Source organism: Narcine bancroftii, chromosome 13 (genome assembly GCF_036971445.1).
Source record: "Narcine bancroftii isolate sNarBan1 chromosome 13, sNarBan1.hap1, whole genome shotgun sequence".
In the NCBI taxonomy this organism is placed as follows: Eukaryota; Metazoa; Chordata; class Chondrichthyes; order Torpediniformes; family Narcinidae; genus Narcine; species Narcine bancroftii.
Window position 1 is genome coordinate 87,137,831 of NC_091481.1, and position 27,332 is coordinate 87,165,162.

Sequence of the window (27,332 nt, forward strand, 5' to 3'; positions counted from 1 at the left end):
GGTACAGAAACAGGCTTGTACGTACTGGTACAGAAACAGGCTTGTACGTACTGGTACAGAAACAGGCTTGTACGTACTGGTACAGAAACAGGCTTGTACGTACTGGTACAGAAACAGGCTTGTACGTACTGGTACAGAAACAGGCTTGTACGTACTGGTACAGAAACAGGCTTGTACGTACTGGTACAGAAAGAGGCTTGTACGTACTGGTACAGAAACAGGCTTGTACGTACTGGTACAGAAACAGGCTTGTACGTACTGGTACAGAAACAGGCTCGTACGTACTGGTACAGAAACAGGCTCGTACGTACTGGTACAGAAACAGGCTTGTACGTACTGGTGCAGCACAGCTGCATGCCAGCTCACAGAAACCAGTACTTACAGCCAGATCATCTATTAGTTTATCTTCAAACGAATGCTCCTCGGTGTCAATCCAGGAATTTCTATAACCTTCGATGAAGAGGTTACATGCGCGGTGCCTAAGGAAGGGTGAAATTGAAAACAGGAGGGTTTGGGAATAAAGACATGACTTAGTGGTTAACTATCTTATCACACAATTGTTAGAAATAGCATTTGTACAATTTTGCTGCTGATCAGAGAACAAAGAAGTTTAAATGTCTCTACTTCAAATACAACTACTTCTTTATCTCTAAAATACTTAAATATAGGTTCAAGTGAAATCCTAATGACAAACAAAGAGGTTATGTCATTTTTCCAAAGCATCTTCATTTAGCTTTAATTTGTATGAAGTTATTATATTGAAAGTGCCTTTGAAATTTCAGTGATTATAAAATGAATGGTTGAAGTATACTTTCAATATGCTTTCTGCTGACAGTAACACTCTCCATTTCTCGACCTCCCTCTCCTTTTCGACTGATTTTTCCAAACTGGATATTGTTTGGCCATTGATAATACCCACTCATCTCTCATAACTTAGATTGCACTAATTCTGACTCATTGCAGTATTCATTAGTTTAAATTTAAAAATTAAAATTTTTTAGACATAGAGCACGTTAACAGGCCCTTTTGGTCTATGAGCCTGGGCTACAACTCTGGTACATTTCGAACAGGAGGAGGTAACTGAAGCCCCCGTAGGAAACCCACACAGTTATGGGGAGAATGTACAAATCCCTTACATTCAGTGCCAGATTCAAACCCCAGTCCGTTCGCTGGCATTGTAACAGCGTTGTGCTAACCGCTACACTTACCATACTGTCCAAAGTTTGTGCTTAAACTTATTTTAATTAAAGAATAATTTCAGATCTTCAGCTTGTTGCTCTGACCATCAGATTTTTGCAGTAATTGTACAATATACTTGTCAATGACCATGTGCATCGCGAGCTGTAAGATTTAGTGTCCGAGATGGTTATGCAAAGTCTACTTTACCATCCGTAGATATACTAGACTTGCAAAGTCTGTTTCCTCACACACTCTGTGAAGCCTCAGCTGCAGATAAGCATTCACAAAGTTTAACTAATTTTGTCTGTTGGAAGAGAGGATATATTTTTGATATTTGTTCTTAAGCAATAATGCTGCTTTATAAATTATTCAACACCAAAACTGATCACACTGAGTACAAGAATAAAAATGCTTTTATTAAACATTTCATAACATAACATAACAATTACAGCACGGAAACAGGCCATTAGGCCCTTCTAGTCCACACCGAACCAAACACCCCTCTCTAGTCCCACCTCCCTACACAATGCCCATAACCCTCCATCTTCTTCTCATCCATAGACCTGTCCAACCTTTTCTTAAATAATACAATTGACTCCGCCGCCACTATTTCTCCCGGAAGCTCATTCCACACGGCTACCACTCTCTGAGTAAAGAAGTTCCCCCTCATGTTATCTCTAAACCTCTGCCCCTTAATTCTTAACTCATGTCCTCTTGTTTTAATCTTTCCTCCTCTTAACGGAAATAGTCTATCCACATCCACTCTGTCTATCCCTTTCATAATCTTAAATACTTCTATCAAATCCCCTCTCAACCTTCTACGCTCCAAAGAATAAAGACCTAATCTGTCCAATCTCTCCCTATACTCTAGATGCTTAAACCCAGGTAACATTCTGGTCAACCTTCTCTGCACTCTCTCCACTCTGTTTATATCCTTCCTATAATTAGGCGACCAGAACTGCACACAGAACTCCAAATTAGGCCGCACCAACGTCTTCTACAATCTCAACATCACCTCCCAACTCCTATATTCCATGCAATGATTGATAAAGGCCAGCATACTAAAAGCCTTCTTCACCACCCTATTCACGTGAGTTTCTACCTTCAGGGAACGATGTACCGTTACTCCTAAATCTTTCTGCTCTTCTGTATTCCTCAATGCTCTCCCATTTACCACGTATGTCCTGTTCTGATTCTTCTTACCAAAATGAAGCACCTCACACTTATCAGCATTAAATTCCATCTGCCATTTTTCAGTCCACTTTTCTAAGCAGCCCAAATCCCTCTGCAATCCTTGAAAACCTTCTTCATTATCCACTATTCCACCTATCTTAGTATCGTCTGCATATTTACTAATCCAATTCACCACCCCATCATCTAGATCATTAATGTATATAACGAACAACAATGGGCCCAATACAGACCCTTGAGGCACACCGCTGGTCACCGGCCTCCAACCTGACAGACAATTATCCACTACCACTCTCTGGCCTCTCCCTTTCAGCCAATGTTCAATCCATTTGACTATCTTAAAATTTATACCTAAAGACTGCACCTTCCTAACTAACCTTCCATGTGGTACCTTATCGAAGGCCTTACTGAAGTCCATATAGACAACATCCACTGCGCTACCCTCATCCCACATTCCTAGTCACCTCTTCAAAAAATTCAATCAGATTGGTCAAACATGACCTTCCTCCCACAAATCCATGTTGAGTGCTCCTGATCAGACCCTGTCTATCCAGATGTTTATAAGTACTATCTCTAAGAATGTTCTCCATTAATTTACCTACCACAGACGTCAAACTTACAGGCCGATAGTTGCCAGGCTTCCTCCTTGAACCTTTTTTAAATAACGGAACCACATGCGCAATGCGCCAATCCTCCGGCACTATCCCCATATCTAATGACAGTTGGAAAATTACCGCCAGAGCCCCTGCTATTTCCTCCTTCACTTCTCTCAATGTCCTGGGGAAGATCCCGTCTGGTCCCGGAGACTTATCCACCTTTATATTCTTCAAAAGCCTTAAAATTACACCTTTTGTAATCTCTATATTCCCCATATTTACCCAATTTGCTTTTTTTTATCTTACATCTCCCAATATTCTTCTCCTTAGTGAATACCGAAGAAAAGAAACTGTTCAATATCTCCCCCATTTCTCTAGGCTCCACACACAGTTTTCCGCTCTTATTTTCTAAGGAACCAATTTTGTCTAGCTTTCCTCTTACCATTAACATATTTGTAGAACTCTTTTGGATTAGTTTTCACCCTGCTTGCCATAGTTTTCTCGTACCTTCTTTTAGCTTTCCTAATTCCTCTCTTAAGATTCCTCTTACATTCAATGTATCTTTCAAACATCTCCTTAACTCCATGCTTCTTATATCTAATGTACGCCTCCCTTTTTCTTCGAACCAAGTTTCCAATATTCCTTGAAAACCACGGCTCTCTCAAACCTTTTGCCCCTCCTTTTAACCTAACAGGAACATAAAGCTTTTGCACTCTCAAAATCTGATCTTTAAAAGACTTCCATCTCTCTACTACATCCTGCCCATAAAACAAATTGTCCCAATGCACACCCTGCAAGTCCTTTCGCATCTCCTCAAATCTAGCTTTTCCCCAATCAAAAACCTCAATCCTTGGCCCTGATTTCTCTCTTTCCATAATGACATTGAAGCTGATGGCATTATGATCACTGGACCCGAAGTGCTCGCCAACACTAACCTCCGTCACTTGACCCATCCCATTTGCCAACAGTAGATCTAACACTGCTCCTTCTCTGGTCGGCACCTCTACATATTGGTGTAAAAAACTATCTTGCACACATTTCACAAACTCTAACCCATCCAGTCCTTTCACAGAATGTGTTTCCCAATCTATATGTGGAAAATTAAAATCTCCCATAATTACAACCCTGTGCTTATCACAAATATCTACTATCTCCCGACAGATTTGCTCCTCTAGGTCTCGGTCCCCTCCGGGTGGTCTATAATACACCCCTACAAGTGTAACCTCTCCTTTCCTACTCCTCAGTTCCACCCAAATAGCCTCCGTGGACGAGCCCTCTAATCTATCCTTCCTAGGCACCGCTGTAATATTCTCCCTGACAAGCAATGCAACCCCACCTCCTCTTGCCCCTCCAACTCTATCACACCTAAAACAACGAAACCCAGGGATATTCAGTTGCCAATCACATCCCTCCTGCAACCATGTCTCACTAATCGCTACCACATCATACTTCCAAGTATCAATCCACACCTTCAGCTCATCCACCTTTTTTTACAATACTCCTGGCATTAAAATATATGAATTTCAGAGATTTCCCAATTTTTAATCCCTGTTTTCCCTCATCTTTAATAACAACATTATTTACTTTTCCTGCTTTTCGTGGTGCAAGAATTCGATGAACAATCACAAAACTGTACAAACAATGCATCCAAACACCCAAGTTCTTTAGCTCAACACCAATCAGCTCCATTATCAGTTAAACAACTACAATTTCAAAAACAGGACCAGATCTGACAATTTGAAATACTCAAGGCAAACATGAACATGGAAATGATGGGAATGAAACCCAAGCTGAAGCCTTGGGCCTCTTCTTTCAGACACAGGAAGTGACTGTGAAAGTCATTGCTTCAATGTATATCTTGTATTTAAAATTTCTTGCTTCGCATCAATGCTCACAAGTGTACTGGTGTTAACAAAGAGGAGCTGGAGGGACTCAACAAGTCAGGCATTAGCCAAGGAGAGAAACAGTCAGTCAACATTTCAGGTTGGGACTTCAACGAGACGAAAGTGGGAAGGATGATATCAAGTAATATCAAAGGGGAGAAATAGGGACGGGAGCAAAAGCACGGAGGGGCTAAGAGGTGACAGGGTATTGGATAGAAGGTGAGAGTGAGCCTTGATGGGAATGTGATCATGGTCAGAGACCAAGGTTTAATACAATTGCAAAATGACTTCCCACCTTTTAAATTCAACAGACTCCTCAACAACAAACTCTATCACCAACACATTTCAGGTCTTTTACTTTTGCACTTCATTGATTTTTTTCCTTCTGCATTGCAGAGTTTGTTTGCATATATTCATTTGTTTACGTATGTATGTTGAGTCGCTTTTTGCACTGCCAATAAGTGGTAATGCTGCCTGGCCCACAGGAAAAAGAATCACAGGGTTGTATATACTCTGATAATAAATCTGAAATCGAACCAATGAAGACAGTTATACCCTATGCATTCATGTTGTCACTTTTAAGGAACTATTAGGCTTCACCCTGACATCATGCTCTATCTCTTATGACAATCTTCAAATTGTCCACACTCCAAACTTGTTGTATCATCTGCACTGACTGAACAGTCCACAGACACTTCTGTCAGCGTTATTATGTCACAGACATCAGAGGTTCCAGCACTGATCCCTGTGGAACAACACTGGACAAAGACCTCCAAAATAACATCCAACCCTCCATGGCAAAGCATATGTTGAATCCAATCTGTCAAGTCACTGTGCCTTAATCTTCGGGATCAAGCTTACCATGAATGGTTAACTCAAGCTTGTGTGGACAACATCCTCTGGCCAATCATCTTCGTTACTTCACACAGAGTCATGTTGACTATCTTTAATAAAAAGATGCAGCTGCTGTTAAAGCAGCACTGTCAGTGTGACCAGGGAGCAGAGATGTGGTCTTGCACTGTTCCTCTCCGGGATCGTACTGCGTGACTGTCCTGACTCACAGCCATATGCAGATTTAAATCTCCTGGAAAATGCGGTCAATGGCAGAATTTTTTTGATAGTGAAGATCCTCAGATTCTAGATTCAAGATGATGGTGCCTATGTTTAGCAACCTGGACATTTCTGGCTCTGGGCTCCAAGGAAGCATAGAGCATCAGAGCACGGGAAACCCCTTCACGGAGAAGAAGCTCTACACCTTAGAGCTCGTTAACCTCACACCAGACCTTAGGCTGCTGGTGACTGGCTTCTGTGAACCAGGTTAGGGTTGGGGTTCATGAGGGTGCCAATGACAAGCAGGGTCCCAAAGGACTTCAAGTACTGACAACTTCCCAATTCCTTCAGGGGTTTGGAAGCAGGGTCCGAGGAATTGTGACTTGGATGTATTGAGCTTGTATTCACTGCCATGTGGCTTCAGAGATTAAAGGAGGGGCAGACAGGAGGAGGCAGCAGCCACAGAAGAGGTGGTGGGATCCATGAACATCGGTCTCTTTTGCTCCTCTTTCTTGCTGTGAGAATGGCCCTGGACTGGTAGCCCCTCTCTGTTTGTTTTTACAGGGCACACAAAGGAGGCAGATTTTTGTGTTCACGACAATAAATGGATTCTTGAATCTTAAGTCCATGCTTTTTCCAAATATCAGCATGTCCTTTCCCCAAGAATCTTCTCCAATAATTTTCCAAATAATGTAAATCTCCAATAATGTGAAGTTCATCAGTTGATAATTTGTTGGATTATTCTTAATCCCCCTTTTAAACAAAAGGACAACATTGACGACTCACCAGTCCTTTGGGACCTCACCTGTGGCAAAAGAGGATATGTCTGACAAGACCCTAGTAATCTCTCTTTTGCATCATCAAACCGTGAGAAAGATTTCCAAGTATCTGGATGTGCAACACTCCAGTAACTCAATGCCATACAAGATATTGGAGCTCACCTGGTAGACACCCCCATCTACAACCACTCACTCCACCACTGATGTACCTAGTTGCAGTTTGTATCATTGATAGGATGCACTGCAGCAACACTAAAATATTCCAATCTACTACCATCTAGAAGAATAAGGGTGGCCAAAGCATGGATTTCCAACATCTGGAAATTGCCCTCCAAGCCCCGCACCATCTTGACTTGGAAATGTATTATTCCCTTGCCATCACTGGACTGGAATCCTGAAACTCCATCCCTACCAATGCTGTGGGGATCCCACACAGCAAGAGCTGCAGTATTTCTGAGGCAACTCACTACCCCCTTCTCGAGGGCAATCAAGTGCTGGCTCAGCTTGTGAAGCCCACATCTTTTGAATGAACAAAAACAAACCCATCTGGACTTGGATCCTATCTACTTTAATGTTCTTCAAGAAGCCCAATACCTTCTCCTTGAGAACAAGATGCCCTAGAATATCAAATCCCCTCACCGATTGGCCCTTTTCTTTATCTTGTTGAATACTAACCCACTTCCTCTAGCTTCCCCCTGTGACCTGGAGTGGTGCTGCCCGATCCCCAGTGACCTTCTTGTGTTTGGGAATTTCCTTAATCCCATTGTCCAACGGCATTTCATAACCCCTTTTGGACCCATTTGACTTCAGCTTCCTGGGCTTTAAATGTGCTTCCATTTCATTTTTGACTACATTTCTGTCTCTCATATGTTAAATCTATCTTAAATAAAAGAATACACGATAGTGGGCTCGATTTATCATTTTTTTTATAGTTAATCAACTAAAGAAACCTCATATCCAACAATTAAACATGAAAATTCCATGGGATGATAAATGGAATCAAACCCTTTCTTTTTCTGGTTCTGTGCTACTTCTCCAACATCTTACCTTGGCAAGTTATAAAGAGGAGTCATTCTGAAACATGCTACCACAGCTCTCCTGCGCTGCTTGGATAACAGTTTGTACCAAACCATCTTCTTGGACTTGAAAGGATGTTCTGTCTAAAATCAAGGATTATGGAGAAATATTAAAGACATGGCGAATCAAAAATGCTACTCTGCTCAGTCTTGTAATGCTATAACATCAGATGGGGGTCATCATTTGCTGCACATTTATAGTCAATAAACTGAAAACAGAACTCTAATGGTGCTTTTATTTCTTCAGACTGTGCATCCAGGATGACTGACAGCAAAAGGTGTGATGTATCTCGGATGTCTGTACCTGCTCCAAGTGAAACAGTACTGCAGAGACCTCCTGCACCCGTTTCACTATTTTTTCAGGTTTGTTGCTGTCTTCAGCTTTCCCAGCAATATCCTTGTACAACGCCATCTGCCATCTCATAGAAGAAGAATTTTCACACTACAAAGCAAATTTAAAAAAGAAATATGTTACTAATTCAATGTAAATAAATCAAACCTACAAATATTTTCAGCCCAATTAAGAAAAAGGGGAAAAGGGGCGGGGGGGGGGGGGGTGGGGAAGGATGAGATAAATTTAGCTGGCCATACAGCAAACTTGAGATTTAAGATGAACTAAACTCGAAGTTTGTATCAACCGTCACAAGAGCCTATATACAGAGCAACACACAAATGCAGGAGGAACTCGTCATACAGCATCCATGAAGGGCCATTGGCAGTCAACATTTTAAGCCTGAGCTCTTCTTCAGGTGTACCGAAAATCAGACAGACACCCAAACAAGAGGTGATGTGGTGAGGCGGGGGGGGGGGGGGGGGAAAGGAGGAGTATAGGCTAGTAGATGATGGGTGGATACAGGTGGGAGAGGGAAGAAGGGAAAGAAGCTGAAAGGGATGGATGAGGGAGGCAAAGAGCTGAGAGCTATCAACTGCCTTTTGCTTTCCATGCATCCTGCACGACATGCCGATGATATTACTGTCGTTGGCAGAATCACAGATGGCAATGAATGAAGTGTACAGGAGGGAGATAGTGGCACCACAACCTTGCACTCAACATTAGCAAAACCAAAACATTGATTGTGGATTTTAGGAGGCAGTCAGGAGAGCACGAACCAGTCCTCACTGAGGGGCCAGCAGTGGAGAAGGTCAAGAACTTCAAATTCCTGGATGTCAACATCTCTGAGGATCTGTCCAGGAGCCTCCATGTTAATGCAATTATGAAGAAGGCTTGCCAGCAGCTAGACTTTGTGAGGAGTTTGAGGAGATTTGGTATGTCACCAAAGATTCTTGCATATTTCTACAGGTGTACCGTGGAGAGCACTCTGTCCAGTTGTATTTCAGTTTGGTATGGAGGTGCCAACACTCAGGGCAAGAAAAAACTCCAGAAGGTTGTTAACTCATCATGCAACCTAACGGACACCAGTCTTCACTCCATCAAGGACTACAAGAGGCAGTGTCTTAAGAAAACAGGCTCTATCCTCAAGGACCCCACACCACCAAGGCCATGTCCTCCTCACACTGCTACCATGACAAAAAAAGGGTACAGGAGCCTGAAGACGAGCACTCAGTGGCCAAAGGACAACTTCTTCCCTGCTGCCATCAGATTTCTGAATGAACAATGATCCACGGCACTGTCTCATTTTGTCTTTTTCTTTTGCACTATATTTATTTATTTTGTGAGGTGGTTTATAGCAATATTTGAACCCGAGACGCTGGTGCAAAACAACAAATTTTGTGACATGTTCATGACAATAAATTCCAATTCTGATGCTAATTTTCTCCCACAGTTTTGTGCACTGCAGGCTCTATTATGGATGGACAATTCTTTCAGCCCAAGGTTCTTCTGTAACTTGACCCAAGAGAACAAGGAGAGGATTAATTGTATCCAAAGTGTTGCCTGGCAGATTTTTAAATTTACATTTGTCCAGACTCGTAGTTAGAAAAATAAAGTGATAAAATAGAATTTTCTTTTTGTTATGAAAGGATATTCTTTTACCTTTCCTTGCAAATGGAGATTGCCTTGAAGAAACTCTTGCACTTCTTCATCTGTATCTTTCTGTCCAGAGTGGAAAGAAATATATTAATTCCAAGCCAGACCATTAAATGTTAACCTGACACAAATATAATCCTTATGCTCAAGGTATTTTCACATGGGTTTAACCAACTTTTGCTGTTGTTAATTAAATGAAAGCCACTTTCTATCGGACATTTTACATATAAAGGAGGTGCAATCAAGATTTAGAATTCTGTTACAGGATTGTAAGTCATTCAGCATGAACAATTGCTGAGCTCCAACAGAACTATGGACTCATATGTGCTGCAGTGTGACCATTTCAAGCACAACTCCAAAACTTATATGGACAAATTTATTCACAATTTCTGGTGTCATTACCAAAGTAAGTGGATTAATCTCTGATTAGTGCCCATCATGTGATGGTAGAATTCTTCCTCCCTTTCCAACTCTGAACACAGACAATGCTGTTAAGGTGATGTGTATTGATGCAACCTTTCTTAGTGCATGGACATACATGTAGTAGTGGCAGTTGAAAGATGGAGACATTGCAAATGATCCCATTCAGTGAGACAGTCAGACACGACAGATAAGCCTTTAGTCCAAATCATCCATGCTAAACAAGATGGCATTCTGGGCTATTACCATTTGTATGGGCTATTACCATATTTGTCCAATATGCTTCTAAAGCCATTGTTTTCAGTGTTGAAACCACACCTATTTCTGATAGCTTGTTCCAGTTTTAGACCACCCTCTGAATACAAAAGTTGCCCTCTTAAATCTTTACCTTCTCACCTATGCCTTCAGCTCTCAAATCATTTACCCTGGCAAAAAGACTGTGAGCATTCACTTTATCCATGCTCTCTTGATTTTAAACATCTACAAGGCCATCCTCTGCTTTCTATGCTCCAGTGAATAAAGGACCAGACTCTCCCTAGAACTATAACTTGCATGACTGACACATCCTTGTGAATCCTTTCCAAATGAATGACATATTTTCTATAGCTAGGTGACCAGAAGTACAGAGTACTCCAGGTGTCTTGTTACCAATGCCTTGTACAGCTCTACTTTGAGGTCCTAACTTTCTCACTCATTACTCTGCCCAATGAGGGCAAGCATGCTAAATGTTTACTGCATCATCCACCTTCTCCACCTGAGTCGCCACTTTCAGGAAATTATGTATCTGCACCCTTGGGTCTCTCTGCTCTCCAACCATGTCAGAAATCTGTAATGCACTGTGCAAGCCCAGCTCTGATTTGATTTGGGCAACACTTCTTATGCAGAGTTATAGAATATTACAGCAGTGAGCAGGTCCTGCAGCCCCTGATGTTGCACTGACTATACAAACCTACTTCATAACAATCTAATCCTCACCCCCATAACCCTCTATTTTCTTGTATCCATGAGTCCATACAATAGTCTTTTGAATGTCCCAGCCTCCAACTCCACCCCCAACAATACATTCTGGGCACCCAATACTCTCTATGTAAAAACTTACTTCAGACTTCTCTCCTGAACTTTTCTCCACTCAACTTGAACATATGTTCTCTGGTATTGGCTAATGCAGTCCTGGGAAAAAAACGATGCTAGCTGTCCACCCTATCGATGCCCCTCATAATCATATATATTACTCTATTAAGTCATCCCTCCAAAGAGAAAACCCCTAGCTCAGTCAACCTTGGTTTATAAGACTCATTCCCCAATCCAGACAACAGCCTGATAAATCTCCTCTGCATCCCCTCCAAAGCATCTACACCCTTTCTATAATAAGGTGACCAGAAATGAACACAATACTCTGTGTGATCTAACCAGAGTTTTATAGAACTGCAACATTATTTCACGGCTTTTGAATGTAATCCTCCGACTAATGAAGGCCAGCACACTATATGCCTTAACACCTTATCAACTTGTGTAGCAACCTTGAATGATCTTTGGAACTGGACCCGAAGATCTCTCTACTCTCCACTGTTTAGAATCCTCTGCCTAAGTTCGATTTTCCAAAGTGCATCGCCATACATAACTGGCTTGAACTCATTTGCCACTTCTTCACCCAACTTAGCACAACACCTTTACAGCACCAGCTATTGGGACCGTGGTTCAAATCCTGCGCTGTCTGTAAGGAGTTTGTATGTTCTCCCCGTGTCTGCGTGGGTTTTCCTCGGGAGCTCCGGTTTCCTCCCGCCCTTCAGAACGTACCAGGGGTGTAGGTTAATTGGGTATAAATTGGCAGCATGGACCGATGGGCCAAAATTTTTAAATTTAAATTTAAAAAAAATTAAAACTCAATTAGGCTTGTGAGGCATGACCTACAAAGCCATGCTGACTATCCCTGAGAAAATTATGCTTCTTTAAATGCTCATAAATACTGTCCTAAAAAATCCTCTCCAATAGTTTGCCCACCACTGGAGCAACATTGACTGGTCTCCAATTCCCAAATTCTCCCTCTTCTCTTTCTTAAAAAAGGGGCCTGCACCTGTATTTGCCATTCTCCAATTTTCTGGCATCTAGATTCTGTCATATACTTAGATATCCATCTTCACTGTCCACTGCAACACCAATTTTGGTGCCATCTGCAAATTTACTAATCATGTTAACTTCAATCAATAGCCCCTGAAGCACAGGACACAGGTCTCAGAAAATGAACCCTCCATTATTATCCTGTCGTTTTCTTCCAAATTAGTTTCAAATCCAGCTGGCCAGATCTGCTTGTATCCTTATAATCTAACCTTCCAGAGCACATAACCATTCAGGACCTTGTGGAAGGCCATTTCAATAATGGCACCTAACCCTAATCAATGACCTTGGTCTCTTCAATAAACTCTATCAGATTCACGAGACATGATTTCCCATGCTTATTTCCTCTAATCAGTCCCTGCCTATCCAAATGCTGGTAGATCCCATCTTTCAGAATCCCATGAATCACCATAAACTTTCTCTTACTTAGGTCATCAGTCCCACCATCTTTCCACTAGGTTCTGTCTGTGTGGAGTTTACGTGTTTCCTTGTGGGTGTGGGAATTTCCCTCTGAGTACTCCTGCTTCTGAGAAAAGTTTTCTTCTGCATCTTCAAGCTGTGCAGAACATTGAGTTATCTGTTCACTGTGAATGTCTCCAGAGTGCAGGTGAGTGAAAGAATGTAGAATGCATGAATGGGAACACAGAAAAGGTGAAAGGAAAACTAATGGGGAAGCAGTTTACACCATGAGCTGGCCAGGACTCAGTGGCTGAAATGGTCTCATCCATAGAATAAAAGATGAAATCCAGCATATTGCACAAATCTCAGTGTGAACTTTACTGACGTCTCTTTTCAGATTAACCAGAATGTTCGCCCAATGAAAAGTGTCTCCATCTGCAACCAGATGTTTTTTTCCTTATAAAATGTTAAACAATTGATAAAGAGAACCATCAACCTAGAGCATAAAATTCATCACTTACTAGAGCATATCTTGTCTTGGCAATGTTAATGAGTTCTTGATCAGCAGGTGAACACATGTTCAGGCCAATCGGAAGCATTTTTTTAAGAGTTGCTACAATCAACGATGTCTGAATGGAGTAACGATCACCTCTCCTCTGCTTTTTTGTCCTTTCTTGATCAGATCCTCCTGACTGAAGTTAACAATAAAATGCTTTTTAAAATTATATTCAATGCAATAAATTACAGATGGTAAGGTGCAGGTAGAAGAGCATGTTAAAATGGCAGAAAAGACTAACTGCATACATACACATCCCTATTAAACATATTCAACAACGATGCATTTGAAAAGAATGCAGGATCTTACACCAATTTTTGCTGCCTTTTCAAAAGCGCTAAACACTCTCATCCCAGTGAATTGCATAAATGTAAACATTAATTGGTGCAACATTCTTCATTATATATACTTTACCAATTTGGTATTAAAATGTTATAGACCACTATGTTATTTGCTGCTGGTTTCATTCTTACCTTAAATGGCAGAGAATATCATTCATCTTACCAAGAATAACAATAACTCCCAAACCAAAAGCAGATTTACAGATGGTTTAAGATAAGAACTCATCACAATGCCTTTAGTTTTTGACTGAAGGATCTAAATTTAACCACAGTATTTACAAAATCCAAATATAACGCTATCTGAATCCTTGTTTATTCACATATGCATCCACTCAGTAAAAGCGGGTGTTACACCTCCAACATTGGCTAGGAGAGGAAATTTTCATTTTTTTCAACTGAAGATAATAAATTCAGACATCAGCTTCTCTCTTCTAACTCAAATGATCACTCAAGCCAACACTGAATTGAAAAAACCACTCAAAAGCATACTTTCAAGCAGAGTTCAGTGGAACATAACTAGAGTAGAAAGTCTTCCTTGGAACTGATACACAGATTCAATTAGAGCACAGAGACCAAGATCAGTTAATCAAACAGATCAGGATGGACAGGAAAGGACTATTTATAATTTCAACTCTAGTTGCTCTGCAGAGATCAGGAAACAAACAAAATGTCCTGAGTTACCTCCCATTCTGTCTAGTTTCTGAAATGGTCACTTGAGCAAATGTTTTACGTTATATCGAGAGAATGACAATTTTAATCAGGTCTAAGTGCAGAATCATCTATTAGGGATTTTTCAGGATCCAGTTAGAAAGGAGATTGAAAAAGGCAACTGCCTTTCTCATGTTTATAAATCTAAGAACAGACCATTACTTGGAGCAAGAAAGACAGTCTCACCTTGTGAAATCCAGTCGTTTTCAACATGTGATGCCAAACTAAACTAGATCTTGTTATCTACCAAAGCAGCTGGTTGACACCCACCCAATTATTGTTCTTGTTGGCATGAACACGTCGTACTACATTGGCTCATGTGTAAACTTCTTACATAAAGGGTCTGATCTTAATTAGAAGAGTATTGGTGGGAAAGAGAAGCACACGTGAAACCAGACCTTCTCAGCTTTGATACTAGTTGGCAATGGTTTCTCTTCTCTAATTCAGGGAGGATTACCTGATAAATTGGTGGTAACAGCAAGCGTTTGGCTGGGATTTCTGGAATAATCTCCTGCATAAAAATATTTCTTGTATTCCTTAATTTTACAAAGCAAGACAATCATAAAAGATCATACACTTTCTGCTTTAACCAATCAAGATTAGAGTCAATTTGAAACTGAATGTCTTTTTTATATTTTTAAAAATAAGATTCAAAAGGTACTCCAACAAAATGAAGGCAGATAATTTTGCACAACTATGGAACTTGGGCCCAGGTCTCCCTCTGCACCCATCAATATCCGAAGATGGAGTATTATGTTGATTATTATAATAATATTTAAACTAATATGAACCCAACTCCCTTGTTCACATAGTTTTTAGTGTCAACAGATTGGGCTGAATACATTGATAATGGAAGAGAAATAATTTTATTCCATTGTCTGGAAATGACTGCAGATCAATTTATATCCCTTGATATTGAAGGTGGAAAGATGCAACATTCCCAAGTGCTTAAAAAAATGCTGATGCATGTTTAGTGCCTGTGAATTAAAATTTAGTGCAGTAGAACCACTTAAACAGTGAAATATTACTGCACGGAACATTAAATATTGGTTATCTGGCCATTTGTTAGAGGATAAATTCTTAAAAAAATGAATCTGTTGTGTCCTGCAGGGAGCAGAATCCATCTGAGGAATGATTGAGCCTGCCAGGGAGAATAGAAAATTTGTTTATAATTCAAAGAATTAACGTAATTAAAATCATTGTTAATTTCAGGAGTCCCTTTTGAAATTCGAGAGGAATGAAAATATATGATAAAAAAATTCATAGATGTATATCTATTGTCTATTATGGCTGCTGTAACTGGAAACCTGGTTGGAAAATTACCTCCTGGAACCAATCCATCTTAAACACATTACAGCATACAATATCGAACAAATCCATGTTGTCTAACTTAATGATGAACTATTATGTTAATGAGTTTGTTAAATAATCTCTCCATTAAACACAGAAGACACCACTTGTGATATTTCAGTGGAAGAACAGGTTGCTGGAACTGGGACATAGAATTCTCCCAAAATGTTTGCACCCGAAGGTTTTTAAATTCAGTTCAAATAACAGTTACTCAGTAGAGCAGTGGTACAAAGAGAGGGGGAAGGAATACTGAATGAATGAAAATGTTTCATCTCCCATCTGATGGTCCTTCAGTCGTGCTCAGGCACTAGAAGCTGGCCACATGTGGCTTAATGAAAAACAAGCCTTTGAGGAATAAATGCTGGGTCAAAACATTAAACATTTTTAAATCTTGTAATTCACAGAATTGGGGTTTGCTGTCAGACAAAACAGAGCCACTTGAAATAGGTTCTCAACCCCTAACAATCCCTTTTTACTGGAGGTTTAAATATTGAATATTAAATATTAAAGTGTGTGATTAAATATATTCGAGTGATAAAGATATTAATTAAAATATATTAACCATCTTTATATTAATCTATCGTCATTATTTAAGGGATTTTTGTGATTAATGGTTATTTCAAATTCCAAATGTATGTCAAGAGAACATTAAGGGATTAAAAACTGAAACTCTCTGATTCTACTAGCACATGAAAGCAACATGCTAGCATTGCCAACTTGCAATAATCAATACCTGCAAGTCTATCATTACAGGTTTCACTTTCCCTTCAAACCATTAAAAATACTAAACCACACAAAAGAATGTTTAAAACATCACTGAGCTCTTCTCATCTTGCTTGCCAGTGGCTGATGGCTCTCTGAATGTAACCACTGAGCCTAACGTTGTATAGCCAAGCCACACCATCTATTCTGTCACCAGTCTGGTTTGCTTAATTACATGGTAATTTTTGGTTTCCTTCAGTAAATTTTACCAGGTAATGCCTTTTTATTTGTTTTGCTTCATAAAAATGATATTACTTCATTATTAAATAAGCCATTGTGCCCGATTCCATGAGGCTGGTGATAGAAAGTGAAACAGCGCAATCATCAGAAGGCCTTAGCAGGAGTATCTGGGAAAATGCCATCAGCAGTGCGAAGCTAGCTGCACAGCGGATGCATATTCATATCAGCATGCCCTCTGACCTGTCCATCCTCTCCAGCCTATTCAGGCAGACATGACCGCAGATATCAATATGCCATAGAAAAGATAAGGAATTAGGAAATTATTAGAAATTTCACTTTAAGTACCAAACTTCAGCAAAGGAGTTATTAAATATGGTCATCCATCAAATTTAAACAAAATACAGAGATACACAAAATAAATCTCATTAAGAACAACCTGGAAATAAAAGCATACGAAAACGACTGCAGATGCTAGAAAACTGGAGCAACACACAAAATGCTGGAGGACTCTGTATGACAATATGGACAGCGACAGACAGTCAACATTTTGTGCCGTTACCCATGAAGGGTCTCAACCCAAAACATTGTCTCTTGCTGTGTATGGACGCTGCCTGTCCCGCTATGATCCTCCTTCTGAAAAACAGGCGAGGCAATCTAGGATTTATTAATTACATTAACTACCCAAAGCTCAAGGTTTCAAGATCAACATCAATTTTTCTCTTAAAATTAATTTGTTAGTAAGGTACCACACAGCTGATTTTCCAGTGGGAAATTACAGTTCAAAAAGTTCCACAATTGATTTTAATTCACTTGAATAGTCAAGAGAAATATCATCGTGTGAACGACATTGGTAGCTTTTGAACCCAGAGTGACAAAGTTTACTTACTAATCTTTTGAATACCTGTGAAGTATGTAAATTATTATGCATTGTATTAAGTGTGCCAATGGCAGGTATAACAGCAAAAACTTATCAAAAGTTGTTGAGTTATTGCAATATTTCACTTTTTGTAATTATGTGGCTTATTATTAAATTAGTGATTATGTCACATTTTTTATGGAACTGTCTTCAATCAATTTCAGGTGAACATTTTAATTTGCAATTCAGTTAAAAGAGTTTGGTAGAAAAATGAATTGAATGCAGTTGCCAACAATGTAACAATTGCAAAAGAGATGCAGTTTTTAAAGTTATTAACCCATGGAAATACTTCTATGCAACACATATCTACAACATGAAATCTGCTGGAAGAGCTCGTTGGGTCAAGTGGCATCAGTGGGGGAATAAATGAATGTTGCGGACTGGAAACTCATCAGGACTGAGAATGGACTGAGAAGTATGCATCTGTTGAGCTCTTCCAGCAGGTTGTGTGTTGCTCCAGATTCCAGCATCTGCAGTCTCTCACGTGTCTACATTTTATAACTACTATGGAGGGACTTCACCCTATCCATCCTGCACACAACAGTCATGATTTCAAAGGTTGGCCAATCAACACCTTGTTCAATGATTTCATCTCCTTCATTCCGGCAGTGAGGATGTCATTCACATTTGAGGAGGGCGACTATGATCAGCTTACTGTAGGCTGGATGAGAGCATCCTCCTCCTTATTGACAGAGGGTACACAGGTTCCAAAAAATGCCAAGTAAACGCAATAATACTGTTGCTTCCCAACAAGTATAATTCGTATAATTTAATCTACACCCATTCCTGATGAAGGGCTTTGGACAGAAATACTGATTGCCTTTTATTTCCTATGGAAGCTGCATGACCTGCTGAGTTTCTCTAGTACAATTGCATACTGCAATAGATTGCAGCATCTGCAGATTTATTTGCATCACCATGGAATTGTTACCGATACAGCTGACCATTGCAACTCCTCCCTTTTCCAAGAACTGACTAAACACATGACATTAGTGGGACGCTTCACACAGGACACAGGTAGACTGCTTTCAACCAAATGAGGTGGGGAATCTTGGCCAGCAGCTCACATGTAGGAGGGTCCATGGATCCAGAAAAGTCAGAGAGCCGTAATAGGTATGCTTTCATGACAAGGCAGCTATAAATGCACCTGACATGAGGAGTGTGCTATCCCTTCTTCTTACTACGATCAGATGACAAGGACCATAGAGTCAAATAGTCAATAATCCTGCAGTTGGGCTGAATGAAGCCAAGAGATCACAGTCTTTTCTGTGGAAATCACGTGCATTTGTTTAGAAAGGCTCAGCGACTTCACATCACACAGTACACAATGGCCTTGCTGACGGTTGTGATGGAGGTGGAGTTATGTTTCTCTCTCAAGTCATTCTCACTCTGATCTGGCTGGAAGTACTGCCATTTCCATACAGAGGCATCTTGATGCAATGAAGAAAAGGTTTGATTCTTGATTTCACATAATGGAACGTTGAGCAGATTGCTGACCTTTGCTGAGATCCCTTTCATGAGCAAACTATTGCTTTCAATGTTAGCTAGAAGCAAGTCACCATACTTCAGAAATAAAAGGATCCTGTACATTAGTTGATGGGGTGCATTTGGACTTTCAAAAGGCTTTTGATCAGGGGCCAGAAAAAGAGATTGTGTGCAAAATTGGAGAATAGAGTGTGGGAAGTCATGTATTGATGTGATCGGGAATGGGTTGGTAGGCAGGAGGTGGAGGGTGGTAATAGGTCATTTTCAGATTGGCAGTCAGTTACTAATGGGGTGGCACAAGGTTTAGTGCTGGGAGCGATATACAAAAGTGCTGGAGAAACCCAGCAAATCACGCAACATCCATAGCAAGTAAAACATTTCAAGACTTAGCCCTTCCTCAGAAAATCAGGGCACACATCTGAAGAAAAAGGAAGGACAAGGGCAAGGAAGACAAGTAATAGATAAAGGTGGGAGGGTAGAAGAGAAAGACATGGAGAAGTGAATATTCCTTGCACCTTCTGCCCCTCAGTCTCACTGTGACCATTCATCTGTTCCTTCCTGTCCTGCTTCCCTGAGCATCTGCTATCTCCTCAATTCCTCCACTTGCTGCTTTGCTGCTCAGGTTCCAACCCTTCTGCCGCTCCATCTTAAACCCTCCCCAAGAGCACTAACACCCTCCCCAGGAGGATATTGGCCCTCCTCTAGTTCACGTAACCCACCCTCAGGTCCCACTTTCCCTGGAATGGAGCCCAATGGTCCAAATCCCTGGATCCCTTCCTTCTGCTTCAGCACCTTAGCTAAACAATAAACTGTTCTATCTTCTGGTTTATTGCATTACTAGGACTTGGCATGGGTAGTAATCCCACGATTACAACCTTGGAAATCCCGCTCACTCATTGAGCTCATTCTGCACGACCACATTTCCCTTTCTGCCTGTGCCAATGGTACTAATATGGACCATGACTTCTGGCTGCTCTCCCTTCCCTCCAGAGTCATTCTGGACCCTGGCACCAAGGAGGCAACACACCAAGCTAGAGCCTCTTGCAGCCACAGAAACACCCATCCATGGGCACAGAGGTGCCCCTGACCACTGGACATCCTTCCATTATCACTCTACCTGACTTCACCCTTTCCAGGTGAGGCTCGGAGCCAGTCAAGGTGCCAATGACCTGGCTGTTTCTGCTCCTACCTTCTGATATTTGATTTCCCCCACCAGGTATATGTAACTGCAGGAAATGGCTGCAGGGGAGCATTACACCATCTGCCTTCTCCTTTAACTCCTGTGGCCTGTATCGTAGGTGTGGCCACATCACTGTAGCTGCAATTGATGAACTTTTCTGTCTCTCGCATGATCCTGAGATCATCAAACTCCAGTTCCAATTTTTTTAAAGCATATTAATTGAGGAGCTGCAGTTGTAACATGACGTCCCAGACTCTATATTCAATGCAATATGCCTCCTTTACCTCCCTGGCATTCAGGGAACTATTGTAATTCTACCCCTACATCTTTCAATTCTACAGCACTACAGGCTCTGCCATTTAATGTATGTCCTAGTTTGGTTTAACTTCCCAAAGTGCACCATTTCTCAGTTGTGTGAGATATAGTCCATCTTTTTGCTCATTTTGATCTAGATTCTATTGTAGCCGTAGACTAGTTTCTTTACTGTCCAGCCCACCTCAAAATTGGCATAATGTGCAAATTTATCATACTATTCACATTCTCATTCAGATTGTAAATATATGTGACAAACATTAGGGGAACCACCACTAACTCTTGTGACATAGCCTTGGTCACAAGCCTCCAATCTGTCAAACATCACCCCACTTTCATTCTCTGACCCTTACTTCTAAGCCATTTTTTAATCCAAATGGCTGGCACACCCTGGATTCCATTCAATGTGGGTCCTTGCTAAAAGATCTTGCTAAAGTCCATGCAGACCATCTCTACCAATCCTCGTGATCGCCTTAGAAAAAAAACTATCAAATTTGTGAGACAACTTCTCATATACAAAGCCCATCTCCAATAGGTCCTTGCCTTTCCAAATTCTATGTAGATCCTAACTCTCAGAATTCCTCCAGTAACTTCTTCATGACTGATGTCAGACTCATCTACTTATAGTTTCCCTGGCTTGTCCTTGCAGCCCTTTTAAATAAAGGCATAATAATAGCCACCTTCCAGTCTTCCCCTAGCAAGATACAAATGTCTCTGCAAGGGCCATAGCAATTCCTTCTCTTGCTTCCACAAAGTCCTAGGATACTCTTGGTCATGACCCTTAGATTTATCTACATTGATGTGCTTTAGGACTACCAACACCTCCTCTTTTGCAATGTCAAAGTGTTTCAGAACATCACTGTTCTCTTCCCAAGCTTCCATTTCCTCAGCATATAGAGAGAACCTGCCAATGCCTGATGCATTGCTTGTTCTTTTTCCCGAACTGAAACTCAATAATGCCTTGGGATTTTCTTTAATCTCATCTGCCAGTGATACTTCATTACCCATCTTTGCCATTTAATTTTTTTTGTTAAGCCCCTGCCCTCCCTATATTCTGAATATGCCTTCCCAGTTTTAGTACATGACACCAGCCATACACTTCCTTCTTTTAAAACCCAAATCAACTGCTTGGTTCCTGGACTTGCCATTCTTACTTTTGATCCTTGTGGAGCAACGCTTGAAGTCTTTCACCAATAAGAGTCCTCGCATCAGTTTGGTTATTTTAAACCACTTGGGCATTGTCCATGACAATAATGATACAGTTGTCAAGATCCTCTTCAAATGGGGATACATTATTAATGATACCAAAATACTGGAGATGCAGGACGCCATAAGACTTGGACCATGCTCCTGTTCTGGCCTAATCCCAGAACTCACTGAGGGAGGGACTTGGCTTAACTGCCTTTATTTGGGGATTGGAGGGGGTGGTCACCGCCATACATATGAACCAAACATATATACAGTGCCAGTACCAAGTAACAGTATACAGTGGTGTATCTCCACACATGGCTGGCACCTTACCTTGGACATCTTGCTTTTGCTGTCTGCAGTGAGAAATGACATATTGTTGATTTCATTTTGCACCACAAAGTTCTGCTCTTCACGTTTGAAATTCTGAGTGCAATAAAGAAATGCAATTTTCAGAAATTTGCTGTTAAATTTTTAGCATAAGCTCACATCATACAATTTAAAAATTACACTGCATAAAATTATACTTCTCATAATGCATTCTATCACAAAAATTGTGTCCTTTTACCACCATTAGACCAGGATGCACTGCTCTCTTTCTGCTATTAGTCATAGTCACAGAGACATCCAGCCCAAAAACCATTCTTCAGCCCACTGACTCAGGCCAAACAATCTGACATTTTATTCTCACATTTTCAACAATTCCCCCAAATTTCACCACTCAAGGGACAAATTAAGTGGCCAATGAACTGAACAACATGGTTTCATGAGGTTCTATTTGTACAATCAGATGACAATGAACTTGACTTGAATCATTAGATTCTGGATAACTAAAACTGCAAAGGGAAGGAGGCAAATCACAGGAAATTAGAGACCGGTTAGTGGTTGGGAAAATGTTTCAGGGTACTTGGAGGCACACAGTAAAATAGGTAGGTCAGCATGGTTTCCTGGAGGACATCTTGCCTGACAAGTCTGTTGAAATTCTTTGAGGAAATAACAGGAAGATAAAGAGCCAGTGAATGTTGTTCACATGGATTTTCAGGCCTTTAACAAGATGTTGCATGTGAGACTGCTAAGCAAAGCACCTTTCATACTTGCAAGAGATCCTGGGAATTAACAGCCAATTGGCCTTTAAAGTGTCTCATGTGAAAGCAAAATCAGCTCAACGCCAGCATCAAATAACGTCATCTCACGCTGGGGATTGACAGCCTCGACTCCTAGTACAATCCCCAGCATCTGCAGACACTGGTGTTGCAATCATGCAATTGCATTGTGGGATTGAAATGACCCAAGTTTTTGCATGAGTGCATGAAGGAAGATTAAAATGAAGGTATAAACTTTGCCGTGGGAAAGTTGCAGCAGGGGAGAGAGAGAGAAGAAATAAATAGCAATAGCAGGCAATAGATGGGAGGAGTATAGAGGGATTATGGCCTGGATTGAGGGCAGTGGAACTAGACAGAATAATAGTTCAGGATTGGCAATAAATACCAAAGGGAGCTTTTTCCGTGCCTAGTGTCCATGGTTCTATGACAAGGTCCCACATGTGAGGTTGGCCATGAGAGTTCAGTCACTCAGTATCCAGGATCAGATAGCAAATTAGATTAAGCATTGGCTTTGTGGCAGAAGCCAGAGAGTGGGAGTAGGTGACTGCTTTACTGACTGGAGACCTGTGACTTGTGATGTGCCTCAGGGATCGGTGCTGGGTTAATTGTTGTTTGAAATCTCTATCAACCATATGGATGATAAGGTGGTAAATCTGAAAATTTGCAGATGACAAAGATTTGAGGTGTAGTGGACAGGAAGTAAAGCTATCACAGCTTGCAGCGGGATCTAGACTAGCTGGGAAAATTTGATGAAAAATGTCAAATTGAATCTAATGCAGACAAGTGTGAGGTGTTACAACCTGGGTAGGACTTGCACGGTAAACGATAAGGCATTGCACAATGCGGTAGAACAGAAGGATCCGGGGATCCAGATGGCATCACAGGTAGACAAGGTGGAAAAGAAATATTCTGGCACATTTGTCCTTCAGAAATCAAAGTCTTATCACGCAGACCCTGATTGAATGTCTTCCTGAAATCCACACAGACCACGTCTACAACTCTACCCTCATCAACCTTGGTGACATCTTTCAAAAACCTAATTAAATTTGTGTGATATGACATCCCAGTTACAAAACTGCTGACAATCCCTAATCAACTCTCGTCCATCCACGTGCATGCAATGCTCTCTCGTAACTTCCCAACCACAGATGCTAGGCTGATTGGCCACTAGTTCCCAGAATAAAGGCACAACATTTGCCACCCCCTCAGTCTTCTGGCCCTTCATTGATACTTAATGCTCACTCATTGATCTCAGCCGAGGCACCAATCACAAAAAACAAACACTCTCTTCCTCTTTTCCAAGATAATTTTGGATTCAATTTGCCAACATGCTCTGTAAATTGTTGCAGATAAACACTACTTTCCAGACAATATGTAGAATATCAACTGCTGCAAATGATAAGTGTATGAATGAGTTAAACTCAGTTTTAAGAGTAAGGTTTTAAAACAACTTTAATAATTGGGTTTGGTGCTCTAGCACACAAGACAAAGAAACTGTGCAATGTCACCTTGAGGCCATAATTAATTTGTATTGAGATGAAAGAGTAAAATAAAAGCTATCGCTGAAATGTGGAACCTCATATTTCGATACCATTTGCTGAAAGTTGTGAAACCTACATGCGACTTTGACCACAGGATAAAGATGTCTCCCACCATTCTAAAAAGCTCTTCGGCATCGGGATCTGGTTCTGTTAACCACTTGGCTCTGTGAAAAGAAGCACAAACAATCTGGCCGTGGTAATTACAAACAGAACTAATGACTAGACAGGGAGAAAGCTTCTGCTTCAAAATCATATTATTTCCAGTGCATTTCTGGAATACTTTGGGAATAATATGGTTCTGGGTCGCAATGGTAAATGATACTGATGATTATATTGTGGTAACATTTTTCAATATAACAAATTTTCTTGACAACATAGCTTTTTGACCACACTAATTAGCTGAAGAAAATCTTCCCTTTTGCGCAGGGTACTGGGGATTTTGCTTGAGTCAACTTTATATTGCAAGAAAGACAATGATATGAAACTGAGTGGCATAAAGAGAGAGGCGGTTGTGGTCTCTTTTCCAGGGCAAGGGAGTCTAAAACTAGAGGTTTAAGGCGAGAGGAAAAAGATTTAAAGGGTATCAGAGGGTGGAGGGTAAATGAAACGAGCTGCCAGAGGAGGTGGTAGAGGACTGTACAATTATGCTGGTGCATGGACAGGAAAAAAATGAAAGGACATGTGCCAAAGGCAAGGAAATGGGTATCTTGAAAATACATAAAACACAGAAGGCTTCAATAAGAATGCACAAATGTAGATTGTGACTTGGGCAAGATTGATCAACCTGTAAACCAGATTCTGCTCTCGACACAAACTTGATGCACTCTCTTCTCAAGACATGAAAGATGGTGGTTTAGGATCTTATTTATAGATTGTTGAAAAAAAAAATTTCTGACCTTGCGTCCATAACATTAAGAGGATGGACCACAGCACACATTACATCTGATAACATGTGATTCTCTAGAAATAATGGTTCATTATTTTAATCTTCAAATCAATTCCAGGGTCAATAAATTTTCCGACCTCTTTTCATTAATCATTATTCTTTTGTTGAATAAAAGATTCAAATGGAGCAACTTACCTTCTAATTATTGCTGTTAACAATTACAAATTACTACAGATTTTTTTGGTGACAAAATGTTTGCATTTTTCACCTTGTGAGGATTTGGTTGTAATTATAGTCAATACATTCCAGTCACAGAGAAGCGCAGTTATATAGTATGAAACTGTATGGAGCCTCAGATCAAATTGTTTATGCTGACCAAGTTGACATTCTGGGCTCATATCCTTTTAAACTGTTCCTACGTGTAGATCTTTTGAATGTTGAAATTGTACCCACTTTCAGAAATTCCTTCGCCAGCTCATTCCAGATACGGTCGACCCTCTAAGTGAAAAAGTTGCTCCTCAGATCCCACTTAAATCACTCACCTCAAACCTATACTGTCTAATTTGAGAATTGTCTTCTCTGGGAAAAACCATGAGCATTCACTTCATTTATGCCCTCATTTTATAAACCTCTAAGGTTACTCATTGGCCTCCAAAGATCTAAGGAATAAAGAGCCAGCCGATCTAACCACTCCTGATAACTCAAGCGTTCTGGACCTAGCAACATCCTGGTGAATCTCCTCTGCACCCATTCCAACATTGATATTGTTCTTATAGCTAGGTAAGAAGAACTGTACACAGCACTTCAACTGTGGTCACTCACCCTACACCTTGCACAGCTGAATCATGATCTCACAACTTTTGTACTTAAAAAAACAGCCCAAAGAAGAAAAATGCCTTCTTCACCCCCTTGTTCAGTGAAGGTGCCACTTTCAAGAAATTGTGCCCGTGTATCGCCCGCTCTACAACACTCTCGAGTGCCATTTACCGTCCGCCCTCCAATAATCTTCTGCCAAGAATGACAGGGGCCCCACTCAAATTCTGGCATCCACTGCACATAGTTGAGAAGTGCAGAAGACATCAGAGGATATGGGAGTGGGGTGAAGATACCACATGGTGCCAGAAAAGACAATGGTTGAATGGGACAGGGAAGGAATCAAAAGGATTGTCATTACAATTTCATTTGGTGGAGAGATCAGGTTGGAGCAGATGGACTTGGTAGTAGAGGAAAAATTCTTGTTCCTCCTTCAGACTACAAATTATAGGAACAGAAGTAGACCCTTCTACTCCTGGGAAACAAGATATTGTAATAGATATGGAAGCTCAGCAGCATCCATAGGAGGAAAAGTTATATCATCAACATTTCGGGCCTGAGCCCTTTGTCAAATGAGCAGAAAGTAGGCAGGCATTTGAATAAAAAGGAAGGGTGGGTGGGGGAGGAGCACAGACCCACAGCCAAGAGGCCATAGTTGGTCATGGATGGGAGAGTGGGAGGGAAAAGCTGAGAATTGATCAGGGAGGGGGTAGCTCTGTGAATGCAGAGCTACAGGAAAGGAGACAGAGGGATAAGGAAAGAGAAATGAGTGGGGGCCTAATAGAAACTGGAGAAGTTGATGTTAATGCCATATTGTTGGAGGGTGCCCAGATGGAATATGAGGTGACCAATACAATTAGATTTTTACTTGGAACTTAGAAAAATGAGAGGTGATCTAGATAATTCACCTCTTGAGGATCTATGGTGGGGGGGGGGGGGGGGGCGGGGTGATGAAGTTACAAGACCAGAGAACAATCATTTATAAATGAGGTGCGTCGGAACAAATTCACCCAGAAGGTGGTGAAAGACTGCAATTCTGTACCCCAGAAGCTAACTCAATGGAGATATTTAAAAATTAAGTCTATAACTTTTCTGAAAGCTCAGGGAATTGGGAAACTGGCATAGATGGGGAGGCAAGACCTGGATTACATCAGACCGGATCATAGTGAATGACAAGGCGGTTTAAAAGTCCCAGTGACCTACACCTGCTCCTATGTTCTTATATTCATATTCCCATAGTATTCTATTTTAAATCCTGCCCATTACACCAGCCAACTCAGAGATGACCTGACAAGCTTACATTTGAACCAGAGGAGATTTACAAGGATGTTGCCTG

At 40.8% G+C, this 27,332-nt stretch overlaps 1 protein-coding gene across 11 annotated transcripts in view; it reads right to left on the minus strand.

The window, feature by feature from the left end:
* Window positions 1-27,332, minus strand: part of LOC138748799 (ryanodine receptor 1-like) — a 394,433-nt gene that overhangs the window by 104,042 nt on the left and 263,059 nt on the right. For 7 of the 11 annotated variants that reach the window (XM_069909560.1, XM_069909558.1, XM_069909555.1 and 4 more), the window contains 8 exons: window positions 24,374-24,461; window positions 21,987-22,079; window positions 16,813-16,830; window positions 13,197-13,367; window positions 9,748-9,807; window positions 8,059-8,196; window positions 7,726-7,838; window positions 383-479 (listed from right to left, as the gene is read on the minus strand). In XM_069909560.1, coding sequence (XP_069765661.1) covers window positions 383-479; window positions 7,726-7,838; window positions 8,059-8,196; window positions 9,748-9,807; window positions 13,197-13,367; window positions 16,813-16,830; window positions 21,987-22,079; window positions 24,374-24,461 — 778 coding nt within the window. The remainder of the gene's footprint in view (window positions 1-382; window positions 480-7,725; window positions 7,839-8,058; window positions 8,197-9,747; window positions 9,808-13,196; window positions 13,368-16,812; window positions 16,831-21,986; window positions 22,080-24,373; window positions 24,462-27,332) is intronic. The other 4 variants (XM_069909562.1, XM_069909563.1, XM_069909556.1 and 1 more) reach the window with 1 other exon arrangement.